General features: G+C 40.6%; 2 protein-coding genes across 8 annotated transcripts in view; one reads left to right on the forward strand and one right to left on the reverse strand.

Moving 5' to 3' along the window:
* Positions 1-314: 314 nt before the first annotated feature.
* On the reverse strand, positions 315-6,036 carry Ppcs (phosphopantothenoylcysteine synthetase). 5 transcript variants are annotated; one of them, XM_074080429.1, is made up of 3 exons: positions 5,573-6,036; positions 2,593-2,696; positions 315-947 (listed from the first exon to the last, which is right to left on the reverse strand). In XM_074080429.1, exons 1-3 carry the CDS (start codon positions 5,637-5,639, stop codon positions 624-626), a joined length of 495 nt encoding a protein of 164 aa, XP_073936530.1. In that variant the 5' UTR covers positions 5,640-6,036; the 3' UTR covers positions 315-623. The 5 variants fall into 5 exon arrangements, with proteins under 5 accessions (XP_073936530.1, XP_073936531.1, XP_020026623.2 ...); XM_074080430.1 differs by lacking the exon at positions 5,573-6,036 and adding an exon at positions 4,431-4,626; XM_020171034.2 differs by lacking the exon at positions 5,573-6,036 and adding an exon at positions 3,308-3,416.
* Zmynd12 (zinc finger MYND-type containing 12) overlaps positions 3,460-17,356 on the forward strand; it is a 35,844-nt gene continuing 21,947 nt past the window's right edge. The window contains exons 1-3 of one of the 3 annotated variants that reach the window (XM_074080426.1): positions 3,460-3,659; positions 14,256-14,397; positions 15,849-16,020. In XM_074080426.1, the coding sequence (XP_073936527.1) occupies positions 14,335-14,397; positions 15,849-16,020 (235 nt within the window). In that variant the 5' untranslated portion in view covers positions 3,460-3,659; positions 14,256-14,334. Of the gene's footprint in view, positions 3,660-3,741; positions 4,013-14,255; positions 14,398-15,848; positions 16,021-17,356 lie in introns of those variants that run through there. The other 2 variants (XM_074080425.1, XM_020171019.2) reach the window with 2 other exon arrangements.

A 17,356-nucleotide genomic window follows, 5' to 3' on the forward strand; every position in this document is an offset into this window, starting at 1 on the left:
ATATGGAGGAAATCTAGGAAAGAAGCAAAAAAGTAAACATAGTGGGAAGCTTTCCAATCTACAGGCAATATATCTTCAGGGAGATCTCTTTCTCTTCTCCCTTTTGGTAAACTTAAACAAACAAAAACCATCCTTTTCATGTATTGGTTTTGTGGGCACTTTATTGCACTTAATTTTTTACACATCCATTTCCTGAACATGACATGTTCATTCATCTTTTTAATCTTCATAGCTCAACATGGGCCTGGCACATAGCAGGCACTCAACAAATACTTGATCTTCAAAGCATGACTACTCATGCATCCATAATCCTCTTTCTACAGTATAAATTAGGCTGATATTCAGCTCCCCATGTATAATTTGTGGAATATATAATCCCAAAAGGCTTTTTTTTTTAAGTTGACATATAGTCAAGTGTTCAATTTCCAAATCAAGATGACATTCATGTGTGTCAGGTGGTCTAGTCATTAAAGACAAATACCAACCTATTATTTGCCTGCACACACTTTTACCGTTCCCTTTATTTTCCTTGTTCTTATGAAAGCAAAGGATAGTCTAAGTCTTGCCATCTGTAAGAGCCCTGGTCCACTGGACAATTTTTGATCCTATAAGAGCTTTTTAGTTCAGTTCCTGTCACATATAAAAGTTGTGTGTCGACACTGCAGATGGTCCACTATCTTCTCTTCTATTGCTATGCCTTTTGCTACTTCTTCCTCTGTTAGCAATAACTTAGTTTCTGAGTCTTTGGTTACAATAACCACAAAGGACTGTAGTGACTCAAGGATATTAGCCACCACCACTTGATGTCGATAAACTTCCAAAGCGTTCCGAGCACGATTAATTATGATGGAGGGATCAGTCTCCAACTTAAAAGAAATTATAAATGCTTTGGGAGCCCAATCTTTAACCAAAGGAGAAAGCATTTTTGGCACCATCTTCATTGTTATCTGTATTGGAAAAAGAAAAGTTTAATAAGCAAACAATGGTCATTACTTACCAGGACACTAAGGAATCAGGAATCTTATTTTGCCTATATATAAATTTAAGTGGGATTTCCATTGTTAAAATTTTCGAAGTATATTACATGATTAGTTTAAAGGCCTTGATTCTATGATGTTCATAACAATGCCTAAATTTGAGGCTTCACACATTTTCTAGGGCAAACCATAGTTTTCTGAATCAGCCTGCTCTGCCATAGTCATTACATTTTCTCAAACATTCCCTTTATTTTTTTAAGCAAACCCACAAATACACGAATACAAATAATCTGCTCATTCAAATATTACTTTGGCAGAAACCCAGTAATATTGGGTTTTTAAACCTCTTGGTCTAAAAAATCTTACATAGTTAAAATGGCTACTGGATTCTATTTACAATTCCATTCACTTGTAACTAGAATTGTAAATGGAACTCTGCACAACTTAGCACTGAGGGAACTGATTTTATTTTCACTTGATCAAAACTCCTACCATCTGTTTCCTAATACCTTCAAAGGAGAACGTTGAGTCGTTTCACGTTCTGTCAAGATAGAACTAAAAAATATGGGATAAACTAAAGATCCCAGTTTTTTAAGTGTGAAATCACTAAGCTAATCATCAGGATTTCCCCCTAAAAAATTCGTTGGCAACTGTGACAGGAGTCCTATACCAGTTCCCCACTTTGTTTTTCCCCTTAGCATTTTTCACTGCTGAAGGTAGTATGCATTTGACCACTCCCTGCAGAGAACAAGCAATACAAGTGCTAGGGTATATTTCTTTTCACTGCTTTTATCTCCAGGTCAGAAAATAGTGTAGGGCCTAAAGAAGGTACTCAATAAATACTTGTTGAAGAAATGAACAAACGAACCACCTGACAAGTGCCCCAGGTAGTTTCCCCTATGTAAATTCTACTGATATTGCCCAGCAAAAGACTTAAGAACTTCTTTAGGAGCTAGGACAGCAGGTCGTCTTGACATCTCAACCTCAACGCTGACTTTTCCATACCTCTTCCTAAACAATAACCCCCAACTACTCTATCCTGTCGTCTCTCTCCCAACTTCACCTTTCAAAACAATATTCTTTTCAAACAAGAACTTTATCCTCTTCTCCTTCTTATGTGTCCCTTGCCTCCCCAAGACAAAGTTCAAGCTCCTTAAAAAGAATAGTCTTCTATGAAGCAAGCTGCTTCTTCAGTCAGCTCTCCACCCTTACCAGTGCACTTTGGTTCACAGAACATAGCACATCTCCAAACGCCAACTGTGTAATTAAAATGACCTTCCCCACTTTAATTCCCTCTGCGCATGTTTTAAAAACCCAGTTCAAGTCATCTACTCCAGGAAGCCTGTTTTGACTCCCCAGTTCACTACCCCACGGTCTGACTGCACTTTGTACATACCTCCACTAGAGCATTTATCACTCTGTATTGTAATTATGTCTGTGTCCAGCTCCCTCACTAGATTGTGAGGTCCTTGAGGGAGGGCGGTGTCTTATTCATCTCTGTATCCCCAAGTGCCTAGCGCATACAGAATGCAGAAAGGCCTTCTCCAGATCAAGAGGAAATTAACCCAAGATTGGTTATAGGGGATCAGATCTCTGGAAGAGAAGCGCCCATCACCTGCAGTGGGCCCCCAGATGACTGGATCTTGTGTTCAGGCATTTCAGAGACAGGAACATAGAAATCTGACACGGCCGCAGCCAGGTAAAACATCGCAGAAGAGCCTGGAAAGAGAAGCAAAAACGAATCGGAGAGGGGTTTAGCGGGATCAGCTACTTCTCAACTGGGGTTCCCTGGCTGTAAGACTCATGGGTACGTGGAAGGGGGAAGTGGCAGGGCAGAGAGAAATGCTCTGCCTCCAGGAAACCGATGGGCTCCTAGGGCACGCACCTAGTGGATTGAGCGCCTGGGCCGCAGCCTGCAACAGATGCAGATAGTCCGCCAAAGTGGTGAACTCTACGGCCAGGAAGGTGCCGGCAGCCGCTGCCTCCTGGTAGCTCCGCAAAGCCGCAGCGAAGCCCGGGAGTGCCTTCTCCTCGGCCTCCAGGCTCAGCAAGCCAGACTGGGCTGGGCCAGAGGGGCGCAGGGCAGACAGCCAGGTCTGGGGCGGGAAGCGGTGGGCAAAGGGAAAGGCAGAGCGAGCGCGGTACAAGAACAGAACACCATATCCCGCAGCCAGGAAGGCCTCGGCCGAGGTGGCCCCGCGCCGCCCGCTGCTGAAGTTGTCCAGAAAGCGCACTGGCCGCGCTTCCAGAGGGACCTTGGTGCCGCCTGACGTGACCAACACCACCCGCCGGCCCTGCGAGCCCAGCCTGGCAGCGAAACGAGCCATAACCTCGGCCCAGCGCGCAGCACCCGCGGGCCGGGGGAACTCCGCGACCAAGTCCATTTCCGCCATAAGTGCCGGAGCGCATTGCGCACGCGCACGCCCAGGCTGCCGACGCCACGCCCTCCCCTACTCGGGCCCGCGCGCAGCCGCAGTAGCGACTGGGCCGTTCCGGGCTCTAAATCCTCTACTAGGGTTACATCTTGCCAAATCTGGAAATCCCTGGTTGTTCTGCCCCAGAACCCAGCGTGAGTGATACTGCGGTGAGGGGACGTCTCCGTCGAGTGACCATTCCTTCCCGTTAATTACCTAGCGTGGGTAACGCACTGGCTACGTTTGACCCTTACCGGCTACAATATAGGTTTGGATACTATTGAAGCTAAATTCTTTGGCCATTTAACCTTTGGGACGAATGAATTTGCGCTTTTTTTTTTTTTTCACCACCCTCTCAAAAATACACTGATGTCAGTCAGGCCACGCCCCTCCCCCTTGCCCTTGAAATGCCGGGAACAAGGCGGTCCCGCGGTTGTCACGTGACGCGGGCGTCCGGCGCGACCTGGCTGGGCAACCGTCCTAGAGACTGACGCTGCTCGCAGGCTCCGACATGGACGTAATCTACCCTCTGGCGGTGCCCAAGAGGCGCCGGCTCTGCTGCGAGGTGTGCGAAGCCCCGGCCGAGCGGGTGTGCACGGCCTGCACTGTCACCTATTACTGGTAGGCCCTGGAACGTGGCTCCGGCGCCCGGCTCTCTCCCTGCCTCCCAGCCGCGGGTCCGGGCTCCCTGGGTCCTGCCAGGGATCCCCTCAGGGCGACCTCAAGACCCGGCTCTGAGACACCTGTGGCCCCGCTTGCTTCCGTTCCCACATAACTGATTCGCCACCAGATGTGTCGAGTCCTACGATGTTTTATGCGCTGTTCTAGGGTCTGAAGATAATGGGCCGGTTCTGTAGATCAGGTCCCTCAAAGAGCTAACATTTTAACGTGGTGACGCGGGAGACAGATCAGTAAACACACCGAAAAGATAATTTCAGAGAGAAATGATGTAAGAGTAAAGGTAGTGTGATAAGAAATTGGGCAGATAGTTTCTCTGAGAGTAGCCTTTAGATCTAAAGGTAAAGTAAGAGCAACCCACCTGGAAATGGGCAAGGGAAGAGTGGCACAGGTAGACTCTGAGACAGCGGCTCTCCTGTCTCAGGAAGAGAGGGCCAGTTGGTGTAGCAGCTAAGATGTTGAGGGTGTAGGGAGGGCAGTTCAAGATGAGGTCATTCCTTTATGTATTCAGTGTAACATCCTCTGGCCTTTGCTTCAGATTAGACCGTATTTTGGACCTGACATAAAACAACTACATTGCTGACTTCGAGAAACCTAGTTCAAAGCACACTTTAAAAAAAAAAAGTCATAACAGTTCCTCATAACAAATGCTGTCACTCAGTGTGCTAAGCTCTGGGACCTTTAGAATGGTTTCTCGGAGGAAGTAACATTTGAGCCGAGTCTTGAGAGGCCAGTAGAATTTGCTATGTAAAGGAACAGGAAAGCAGGGGAGACATTCCGGGCATCTAGGTCGGCTTGGGCAAAGGGTGAAAGAGTAGTTTGCTGAGAGCTAAGTGGGGAAGACAGCAGTGGAGAAAGCATTCATTGGTTTTCAAACTGCAGGCCAGGACTCAACAGGTGAGTAAGTTGCAACCAGCATTTAAAGAAAAAATAAAAAGGCCAGGCATGATGGTTCAGGCCTGTAATCCCAGCAACTATAGAGGTGGAGATCAGGAAAATAGCAGATTGAGGCTAGCCCAGGGAAAATGTTAGGAAGATCCCATCTCAACCAACAAGCTGGCATAGTGGCATGTTTCTGACATCCCAGCTACTGCTGGAGCTAACAGAAGACCCTATGCCCAAAATACCAAAAGCTAAAAGGACTGGGGATGTGGCTCAAGTGGTAGAACACCTGCCTAGCAAGTGCAAGGCCCTGAGCTCAAACCCCAATACTGCCAAAAAGCAAAACAAAAACAAGAAAACAAAAAATCTTTTGTTTCAGTGTTTTGTAAGGATGTGTATATTTATACTTGTAAAATGTATTTCTTACTATGGGTTGAGTTTCTTAAAAAGTTTGAAAATCATTGTGATTGGTAGTAAGAGGAGTTGAAAAGATAAAGGTTATGTCCAGACAGTGACAGGGGATCACGGAGTTTGGCAAGCCATGGAGGTTTGAGCTAACATGCAGTCAGGTGTAATAAGATGACAGGCAGCTGTGTGGAAGGTAGGTTGGAGGGCACTCACCTGTCCAAAGGCTGCTGCAGTGGTCAACTGGAGAATGAATAAACATAACTTTCCCAGACTGGACCATGTATCCCTCCCTAGTGATCTCACAGCACACAGTACGTCTGTCATCCCTACCTTTACATGTGGGACATGGATGGAAGTCTGTCTGTATCCTTCACTAGGCAGTATGCCCCACTCTTTGATTGCCCAATTCAGACCTGGAAACAGGAACTGTAGAGTCCAGGCACCTCTCTACCTGCAATACCCTCCATGCTCCTTCTGTTTTCTTTGCTGTAGTTACAGAGACCTGAAATTCTAATTCTTCCTTCAGTTCCTTTGCCCAGGCTCTTCTGTTTGCCGAGTACCTTCTACCACAAATCTTCCTGGCTCCATTTCCTTCAGTTCTCAGCTTAAATTTCCCTTTTTTTTTTTTTCTTGGTGGTACTGGAGCCTAAACTCAGGGCCTTGTGCTTGCTAGATAAGTACTCTACCACTGAAGCCACACACTCAGATTTAGTTATTTTTACTTTAGTTATTTTCCAAATAAGGTCTCATGTTTTTGTCCAGGGCAGGCATTGGACTACGATCCTGTATCAGACACATAGCTGGAATTACAGAATGCTGAGCTAGTTTTCTGAGATGAGGTCTCACTAACTTTTTTGCCTGGGCTTTTTTCAGATAGGTCTGAACCTAGCCTAAACACCCCTCTTGAATTTTTCTCTCTAACAGGTACCATTTTTCTTAATTTTCCTCTACTTTTATATATTTTTGTGTACTTGTCCAATGTCTCTCTTTTCCTAGACCTTGTATCACCTATACCAAATGCTGAATGAATATTTGTTGAATAAATGAACTCCTGAATGGATAATAAATCTAAGTTGGAATAAGGGAGGAGGTAGAAAATGACAGATTGGGTTACAGACACAAAGTTTGACGGGCTTTTTGTGTCAGCTTGGGAGAAATAGTCAATGAATGGCTGCATATCCAGGTCTGGCACTTGGTAGAGATTCAGTACCTCTCCCTGGTGTGAGTGCCCACTTGGTCCCTACACCATCCTGCCCCCTTCATCCCTCTAGCTAGAGTCATTCCTCCTTCCTCTCAGCTCACTTCACGGTCACCCTGCATCTCGGATGATGCTTACTTCTCATTTTTATTTCAGCTGCTGGCAAGCATGTTGCAGTTTTATTGTCCTCCATTAACATAGGCTATTACTTTGCATATGTATAGAACTGTCAGATGTTTGCCATCTTTTGATGAGTGTATGCTCCTGGTCTCCAGCAGAGCTTTGAAATAGTTTGTACTAATATTTTATGAAGACATGAATAAATTTTCATTTCCTGTGCCCTTATTCCCATTTTCCCCCTTTTTTTCAGAGCTGGGAGTAGAACCCAGGGGCCTCACACATGCTAGGCAAGTGCTCTACTACTGAGTTATGTCCCCAGCCCCTTTGACTTCCTTTAATTCCCTATAAGGTCTTCTTCCCCCACCTTCTTTTCTTATGTTATTTTGTCCTGGAGTTTTCAAATTTTCTTAAAACAAAATTGAGGTAATTGTTCTATAAGTTTTGATAGTTGAATTTGTAAAGCATCTAGTAGTATGCTTGGGACCAAACTGGCAGACAATAAATACTTTTTTTATCATCCTAATTTAAGAAGCAAAAAAATGACAGTTTGAATTTTTAAAAGTTTTTTTCTGAAAGTAGTTTTTTCCTAATTATAAAACAACTCATACTCTTTGCAGAAAACTTAGAAATACAAAAAAAAAAAAAGAGAATAATCCTTAATCCTACCACCTTGAGAGTAATAACCTGACATTTTGGTGAATTACCTTCTATTCTTGTTCTTCTAAATATATTTATTTCACATACTATTTGTAGTCTTATACATATTTTCCACCTTGGATTGCTAATATCTTCCCAAGGAGTAGAACTTTTGTTTTTGTGGTTCTGGGTTTGAACTCAGGGCCTTGCTTTTGCTAAGGCAAGTACTGTAGCACTTGAGCCACAACCTCAGCCCTAGAATCATTTAAATAAAAGATAATTCTATGAAAGTACACCCTAAAACATTAGTGGTAGATAAGAGGCTTCAATACTGTAAGTTAAGAAATCATAGCATATATATAACAGTAACTTTTTATCACTTTTGCTTTAATTTAACATATGGGGTACAGATTATATGTCTTTGCTGGCCAGGAGGAGAAACAGTGAGGTAGTATTCAGTAACAGGAAGCAATAGGTCTGTAGCAAGCTGTAAAATGAATAATTTGCCTAACAACATTCAAAGTCAGTTTTAAAAGCATGGTAATGCCTAAACAAAACATGTCTGGCTTACAAACTGCTTAATTGTGAGCCCTGATTGAAAAGATACTTACCGACTCCTTCCTGTGTTGAGTATTGGTGGTGAGACAGCTGAATAAAGAGGATGCTCACAAATATATACACAAAGCTCACTGTACTTAGAAAGGCAAGATGTGTCAGCTGCTCTCAAAGGAACACAAGTTCAGGCAGTTAAATAAGTTAGCGTTTCCATTGCTCACCAAGTCCATACTTAATAAAAAATACCCTGTGGAACTTAGCTATTTCTAAATCCTGGCTATTAAGTGTTTTTATTGATCTGTTTGCAATAATTCTCTACCCCAGAAACTTTTAAAATGCTTTCTGTCATTTCTGTGGTAGCAGTCACAATTTACAAAGAAAACACTTGATTGTATTTCTATTGTCCCTGGAGGAAGGAAGGAGAGAGGATGCTTGCACACAGCCATAATTTTCTGTGGCTGCTTTTGTGTTACAACAGCAGGGTTGAGTACCTGCTCAACCCTAGCACTCTCAAAGCCCAGAATACTTACTACCAGCACTTCACAGAAAAAAAATATTTTTTCTTTTAGAAAACTTCCTAGGTTATTACCTGTTTCTGAAATATGTGTAATGTAGAATAGAATCAAACAGTTAACTGTCTCACATTTAAGTGAAAATGTGTAATAGGCCCTAGAAATGTGAAAACCCATGAGTATGCATCTAACAACAGAGCCTCAAAGCACATGAGGCCAAAACTGACAGAATTGAAGGGAGAAATAGACTAATAATAGTTGGAAACTTCAGTGTTCCACTTTTAGTACTGAACAGAACATTTAGACACAGATCAGCAATGAAGTGTTAGGCTTGAGCAACGTCATGACCTAACAGACATCTATAGAATACCTTCAGTGAGAGCAGGATGCACATTCTTCTCCATAGAGAACATTTTCAGGATAGACCATATGTTAGGTCATAAAACAAGGATTAAAAGCATACAAAGTATATTTTCCAACTGCAGTGGAATGAAATTAGTAATCAAGAACAGAAGGAAATTTGGCAAATTTACAAATATGTAGAAATTACTCATTAAAAAACAGGGTCAAAGAAGAAATCACAAGAGAAATTTAAAAATGTTTTGAGATGATTGAAAACAAAAACACATGTAAAACTCATAAGATCTGAGCAAAGCAGTACTCAGAAGGTACTATATAGTTTACTACTCATGAATTTATAGCTGTTAATGTATACATTAAGAAAGGTTTCTATAACAGCCTTCTATTTTAAGAAATTAAAAGAACAAACTAAAAACATTCAAGTCTTTTATGCACGGCTCTGTCTTGGGTGTAGACACATGCTAGCAGAAGGAAGGAAATATTAATGATGAGAGCAAAGATAGAGAACAGAAAGACTACTAAGAGAATAAACAAAACCAAAAGGTAGTTCCTTGAAAATTCAGGAAATTCTAAAATGAGAAGTGAAATTGGGGATATTACTACCAATCTTGCAGAAATAAGATTATAAGAGAACTCTATGAACACTTGTATGCCAACAAATTAGATAATCTAGATGAAACAGATATTTTAAAAGGACAGAAACCAAAAGTGACTTAAGAAGAAATAGAATGTCTGAATAGATCTATAAGGATATTTAGCTAGTAATCAAAAATTTCCCCCACACAGAAAAAGCCCAAGATTTAAGCAAACTGGGGTATAATATATGTACTTATGGAAATGTCACAATATAACTATATACATAACTATCATATACTAATAAAAATGTTTTTAAAAAGAAAAGAAAGAGTCCCAGACCAAATGACTTCATTGGCTAATTCTTCCCAATGTTTAAAGAAGAATTAACACCAACTTTCACAAACTCATAAAAGAATAGGAAATATTTCCTGACTTGGTGCATATTCTTCTGACACCAAATCTAGATAAGGTATCACAAGAAAACTACAATATCCCTTAGGAATATAGATGCAAAAGTCCTTAACAAGACCAACAAACTAAATCCCAGAAGATAAAAGAAGGACAAAACATCATGACCAAGTGGAATTTATTCTAAGAATTCAAAATTGGTTCAACATACAAATATCAATCAATACAGTACACCATAGTAACAGAATAAAAGACAAAAACCACATGATCATCTCAATAGATACAGAAAAATTATTTGATAACATTTAATACCCTTTATAGTAAAAACATTTAAACTAGAAAAGAAGGGAATTTCTGTTACTTGGTACAGGGCAACTATGAAAAAATCTGTAGAGAAACATAGAGCTAATATCACACTTAACCCTCAAAGACTGAGAACTTTCCCCCCTAAGAACAGAAGTAAGACAAGGGCATTGCTTTTAGCACTCTATTCAACACTGTGCCAGTGGCTCTAGTCAGAGAAAATAAGACAGTAAAATAAAAGGCTCTAGCCTGGAAATGAAGAAGCAAAACTACCTCGTTGTGGTGATGAGTAATTTATTGTGTCACCTGACTTAGCTGAGGGATAACTAGGTTATTGGTAAAAAACAAAACAAAACAGTATTTCTGTATGTGTCAGTGAGGGTGTTTATGAGCAGCTAGCACTTGAATTAGTAGACTAAGTAGAGAAGATCACGCTCTCCAATGTTAGTGGACATCACGCAGTCCATTGAGGGCCTAAATAGAACAAAAAGGCAGAAGGATGAATTTGCTGTCTTCCTGTGTTGGGTTATACATCTTCTCCTGCCTTTGGGTATAAGAGCTTCTGGCTCTGGTCGTATACCAGCAGGCATGCTTTCCCTGTTCTTTCCCACAGTTGTAGGCTTTCAAACTCATAGAATTATGACATTGGCTTTTGTGGTTCTCTAGCCAGCAGATAGCAGATTGTGGGAGTCCTTATCCTCCATACCACATGAACCAATTCCTACAATAAATAAATACTGGTCCTATTTCTCTCGACAACCCTAACACACTTGTGATATCAAAAGCTCTATAAAGTGCTCCCTTCGGCAGCACATACACTAAAAAAAAAAAAAAAAATTAAAAAAATAAAGTTCTAAAAAGAACCCACAAAATACTATTAGAAGTCATAAATGAACACAGCAAGGTTGTAGGATACAAGATCTGTTTGCAAAATCAGTTGTGTTGCTATACACTAGCAATGAACAATCTGAAAATGACATTAAGAAAGTTACTTCATTCACAGTAGCATAATAAATCTTAGGGAGAAATTTAAACAAAGACGTACATGACTTACACACTAAAAACTTAAAAATATTGAGGAAAGAAATTAAAGACCTAAGTAAAACACTCATCAGTTGAAAGACTTATTATTAAGGTAGCAACAGTCCCTTAATCTACAGATTCAATGTAATCCTTGTTAAAATTCCAGTTGCCATTTTCTGCAGAAATAGAGATGCTGATCCTAAAATTCAAATGGAAATGCAAAGGACCTACAAAAGCCAAAAACAGTCTTGAAAAGGAGCAAAGATAGAGGACTCACTTTTCAATTTAAAAACTTACTACAAACTACTGTAATGAAGACAATATAGTACTGGCATAAGGATAGGCATATAGGCCAATGGAATAGAACTGAGAGTCCAGAAATAAGCCCATATATCTATGGTCAATTGATTTTTAAATAGGAATGCCAAGATCATTCAGCAAATGGTGCTGAGATACCAGATACCTACATGTAAAGGAATGAATTCAGACCCTTGCCTTAACCATATGCAAAAAATCTAAATATCAGTGCTAAAAGTATAAACTTTTTGGAAGGAAACTTTTTGCAAATCTGTGTCATCTTGGATTAGGCAACAGTTTCTTAGATATGATATCAAAAGCACAAGGAACCAAATTTTAAAAAATAGATTGATTGGACGCCATAAAATTAAAAGCTTTTGTGCATCAGAAACGTTATCAAGAAAGTAAAAACACAGCCCATAGAATGGGAGAAAATATTTGAATCTGATAAAGATCTAGTATCCATAATATGCAAAGAACTCCTAAATAAAAAGACATTAAAAAAAAAGGGGGAAAGGATTTGAAAAAATATTCTTCCAAAGAAGAGATAAAATGGCTGATTAGCCCATGAAAAGATGCTCAACATCATCAGTCATTAGGGAAATGCCAATCAGAACCATGAGATACCACATCACACCCACTAGGGATGGCAATAATTGAAAAGTCAAAGTGTCATTGAGGATATATGGAGAATTAGAGCCTCACATTGCTGATGGGAATATAAAATAGTATAGCACTGTGGAAAATAGTTTGCTAATTCCTCAAAAAGTTAAACATAAGAGTATCATATAACCCAGAAATTCCATTCTTAGCTGTATACTAGCAAAAATGAAAACGTGGTATACCCATACAGTGGAATAGTATTTGGTCATAAAAGCAAGTAAAATGTTTATACACACTAAAATATAGATGAACCTTGAAAGCATTGTTCCAAGTGAAAGAAGTCTAGATACTAAAGACCATATATACTCTGTTTCTATTTATATGCAATGTCCAGAATAGGCAAATTCAGAGACGGAAAGTAGCATCAATCTCAGAAAAGAAGAATTAGAATGACTGTTAACAAATACAGACTTTATTTCTTGGATGATGAAAATGTCCTGGAATTAGATAGGGTGATGGCTATTTTACCAGATGCCAAAGGAGGAGGTCTACAAAAGGGAGGAGGCCTTACCTGGTCCTTGGGTACTAAGTTTGTGATATTGTCACAAAAAGAATTTTAGACACATCAAGATAGAGATCAAGCAAGGTTATTAGTAAAGCAAAGCAAACAAATGATAGGAAGATAGAACACAGCCCGGACACCGGTTCAGGCATATCCATCTGATACAATGGTGTGATGAGTGCTCTAACATCAGGGTTATTTATGATGAAAGTATGTTGGGGTTTGGCTCAGATTCATCTTAGGTAAGTGCTCCTCTTTGTTCTTACACCTGGTATGTTTAACCATTCTTGCTGTTACACTATCTTATCAATTGGGCTCAAAGAATTTAAGGTTGGCCTGCTCATTAAATTTGAGTCACTATGTCATAGGTGTTTGAGCAGTCCTTCAAACAAAGGATGGGTCCTGCCAGATGCTCCCTTCAAAACAGGTATCCATCCTTGAAATAAGTGTTTTCCTTTGTAGGCACTTTTTGTGCCCAGAGGAGTCATTCTTTCAGGAGTTTTTCCCCCAGGATAAGTGTCTTTCTTTATTATTCTTGCTCAGTTCCCAGAGCATACTAATGATTTGGACAAGCAGTCAAGGCCAGAGGCAGAGAACTACTCTTTTTCCTTTTTACTAAATGTTGCAGCTTTTGATGTTTAAAGCAAAGAAAGCAGTATCTGTTTTTAAATCAAGCTGTTTGTTAGTTTTGAGCTTATCTGTGAATTCCTGGTTGCTGTTTCCCATACCTCATTTTCCCTGATCTATCCTGCTTCAGTTACACAACCTGGTAAATACACTAAAGACTAAAATTTAGACTTAAAAATTGTGAGTCTTATGATACATGAATTTTACTACAATTTAAAATGTTTTAAAATCATGGTTGGAGGAAGGTCAGAATGGGGTAATAGATTGGGGAGTCATTGGTAGAGGTCATTATTTAAGGTATGGGAGTGAATACTCTATAGGAGTGCTGTTCAATAGAAGTTTCCTGTAATGACACAAATGTTCTGGAGCTATGCTGTACAACAAATATGTAAAAATACTAAGTAGCATGTGTAACAGTCAGGAAAGCTGTAAACCAAATTGTTAACCATGCTTCTTTCTGGATTTGGGAGTGCAGGCTTAGAGTAACTCCTTAATCTCTCCATATTTATGCCTTTTCCCTTTAACATGATTGTAACAGACTTTGTTTTGTCCTCAAAAAGTAAAATAAATAGTGACATTCACGACCACCTGCTGTACACTGGGGTTGGGGGCATTCCCTGTGTATTCTATGTGAATGTCCCCTGGAACACTGAGGACAATGTTAATGGTACTCCTGGTGACACTGGTTATAGGAAAACATGTTTGGAAAGCTTTTCCTACACCCTCAACAATGGTAAATGCCTTTCACTTCTTCAAGAAAAGCACCCTCAAATTCATCAACTTCAGTGTTTAGACATCTTGAAAATGACCTTAGAACAATGCAGAGCTAAAGTTTTCTTTGTTGTTATCAATTCAATAGAATAGCCACAACATCCCTGTGTGACTTTGGAATGTGAAAGAATGGCAGCAGAAAAGATCTCCTTCCAGTACCCCTCCCCAACCCAGTTTTTACAACATCAAATAACCACACAAAAGAAAAGAGATTTCTGTCTTAGAAATGGCGTGAGACTCCCCATGGCTTTGTGTGGGGCTAACTTTTCTGGTGGCCAACTCTTTTTCTGGTGGTCTCACTTTTTGGAGGGCCAACTGTAAAGAAGTCCATGTTTTTATCACTAGTGGTGTGGCACATCAAAAAGCTGACTGGAGCAGCATCCATCAGAAGATATGTCAGCTCCTGATTCCACTGCGCACTTCCATGCCCTTCTACAATTCAGAAGAAGAAAGGCAGCACGGCCTGCAGCAGCTGCTGAAACGACAGGTAGGTACTGTAGGACTTCAGTTATAGGGTTAGCTCACGGGTACAGCAAAACTACCCAGGACAAGGCAGAACTGGTTAGATCACTAAATTGTAACCTCAGTGAAGGCAGAGGCTTTGTCTCTATGTGTTCAATCCTATTCAGTCAGATATTTTTTACATGCTGACTGAATAGTTACTGTATTAGTTTAGGAGAGTGGCCATGGCAAGATGTCACAGATTGGGTGATCCTGGTTTATTATGACTACCTTCTTGCTGTGTCCGTGTATGGTCCTCTGTGTTCACACATTCTCTCACTGGGTATCCAGTTTCCTCCTCTTATAAAGACACTGATTGGAGTAAGTTAAAGTCCACCTAATGGGCTCATTTTAAAGGCCCTATCTCCAAATACTACAACATCCTGAGAGAGTAGGGGTTATGGCTTTAACACATGACTTTGGGGGGACATAGTCCAGTCATAGCATCCACATATGCCAAGTAATAAGAAGCTTAAAATGATGTAAAGAATAAACTAGTGAATAAATAAAGGAGATTGGAACCTAGCTCAGTGGTTCATGCCTGTAATCCCAGCACTCAGGAAGCTGAGGTAGGAGAATTGTGAGATATAGGCCAGCCTGGGCTGCACAGCAAGACCCTGTCTCAAACAACAAAAACAAACAAAAAGCAAAATAAGGGGAATTAGCAAAACTAGCACCTATTATAGCATTGATAGCATCTCAAATATTAGTTTAAAAATTAGCCCTTTATAAGTCAAAAATCTCTGAGCTCCAAGTTTATTAATCTTATTATTATGACACCTTGATAGTAGCCTGAGAAAAATGCAGAGTTAAAGTTGTTTCTGCTGGGCGCTGGTGGCCCATGTCTGTAATCCTAGCTACTTGGGAGGCCAGCCCTGGCAAACAGTTCACAAGACCTATCTCCAAAATCAGCAGAGCAAAATGGACTGGAGGTGTGGCTCAAGCAGTAGAGTGCCTGCTTTGCAAGCATAAAGCCCTGAATTCAAATCCAGTTCCACCAAAAAAAGAAGAAAAAAAAGTTGTTTCTGATACTAGCTAAGCAGAGTAATTTTAGAAGGATACAGTAGATGTTTCTCTCAAAATTAAGGCAACTAGAAAGGCAGATAGTTTTAGATTGTCCCAAGACATCTCTGGCTTTGGTAGTCTTATAAGAACTGTAAAAGCAACACACATTTACGCACCTGACAGCTGTACAGTGCACACTCATATCTGCCGAGCACTGAACTAAGATAAAACCACACATGTTCCTGGACCTTGAGGAGCTCACAGTCCAGAGTTTGCCTTTCTATGTCACTGGTTTTGGGTATAGTGTAGATAGGCTCACTATATGCTTTCAACTAGATCATTAGATGTTGGCCTTATCTCCAGTTATATCTATGTCCACTTTTGCCTTTTACCTTTAGACTTTCTTACATGGTCTATTTCTGTCTTCCACAGAAGCACTTGATTGAATTCTGCTACACTGTTGCCCAGAAATATCTTTTTGAAGGAAAACACGAAGATGCTGTCCCAGCTGCTTTGCACTCCCTTCGCTTCCGCAGGAATGTGCATGGCCTGAGTTCAGTAGAGCTTGTGCCTGCTTACTTGCTGTTAGCTGAGGCCAGCCTTGGTGAGTGGATTGACTTAAGACTCCCAGGAACCCCTAAGAAGTGATATGTTGAAAAATTAGAAATAAGGGCAAAATAGTTTCTGCTGGGTATTGAGGGGTTGGGGGAGAGAGGGAGGGGGCGGAGTGGGTGGTAAGGGAGGGGGTGGGGGCAGGGGGGAGAAATGAACCTAGCTTTGTAGGCACATATGAATAATAAAAGAAAAAAAAAACAAAAACAAAAAACAAGAAGTGATATGTTGAGTCTTACCAATGACCAAAGAGTCTAGCCTTGTCAGAAACACCAAGATACCTTTTGTGGAAGAGAAAGGTGGCTGTGAAGTTAGGCACAAGGTAAAAGGAGATACCACACTTTTGGCTACAACTGACAGAATCTATTCAAGCTGGCCTGTGCAAAAGGAGGAAATTTCTCAGGATGCTGAAGGGTCCAAAGGGAGCTGAGGCTTTATGAGGCACTGGGATTGAAATGCTGTCAGAAAGCATGGCTGTGCTATCAGTCTCTCTTGGGCCTTGTTTGCCATCTTTTCTCTCTGGGCAACTGCTTCATCTCCCCTGTCAGCAGACCAGATTTTAATACATTATTCTCACTGCAGAAGACAGCTATCCCCAAATGTTAGATGTAGTTCTTGATCATTTACATGTCCTCTAGGAGCAAGTTGGATAATAGCAATTAATTAGCATCTGATTTGCAACTACAAATTCCTAGAAGATAGAATTTTGTTGGCCCAGCTTGAATGTGAAATCTACCTTTGTTCCCTGAGGCCAGGATCAGAAATTTGGGAAGTCGCTGCTATAGATAGGGAAGGCAATTCTGAGAGTGTGGAGCACAGGCTTAGCAGACATCCATAAGCTGCCTACTGCAAGAGAAGAATTAACATTTTGAGGGGAATTATAATTCTTGAGCATTGAGTTTTAGGCACTGAACCACTACTTTATGCCTTTAATAACCATTATTTAAAACATATGTTTTAAAGCTAGGGCTGTAGCTCAGTGGTAGAGCACTTGCCTAGCTGTGCAAGGCCCTGGGTTCAATTCCCATCACTGAAAAAAAAGTGAAGTAAAACTGTTGGAAGTATAGCATAAACACCTCCACTTTCTGCCAGCCATCTGACTGTCAGTTGCTCACTTGATGCCCTGTCTCTGGAATTCAGTGTATATTTCCTATCAAAGAATTCTCCTCCATTACCACAGTACAACCCCATCTACTAAGAAGATTCCATTCAAGTTTCTCCAGTTTTCCTGATAATATCTTTTTTTTTTTTTCTTTTTTTTTGCAGTACTGGGGTTTGAATTCAAGGCCTACACCTTGAACCACTTCACCAGCCCTTTTTTAATGATT

This window comes from Castor canadensis, chromosome 7, assembly GCF_047511655.1.
Source record: "Castor canadensis chromosome 7, mCasCan1.hap1v2, whole genome shotgun sequence".
NCBI classification, from domain to species: domain Eukaryota; kingdom Metazoa; phylum Chordata; class Mammalia; order Rodentia; family Castoridae; genus Castor; species Castor canadensis.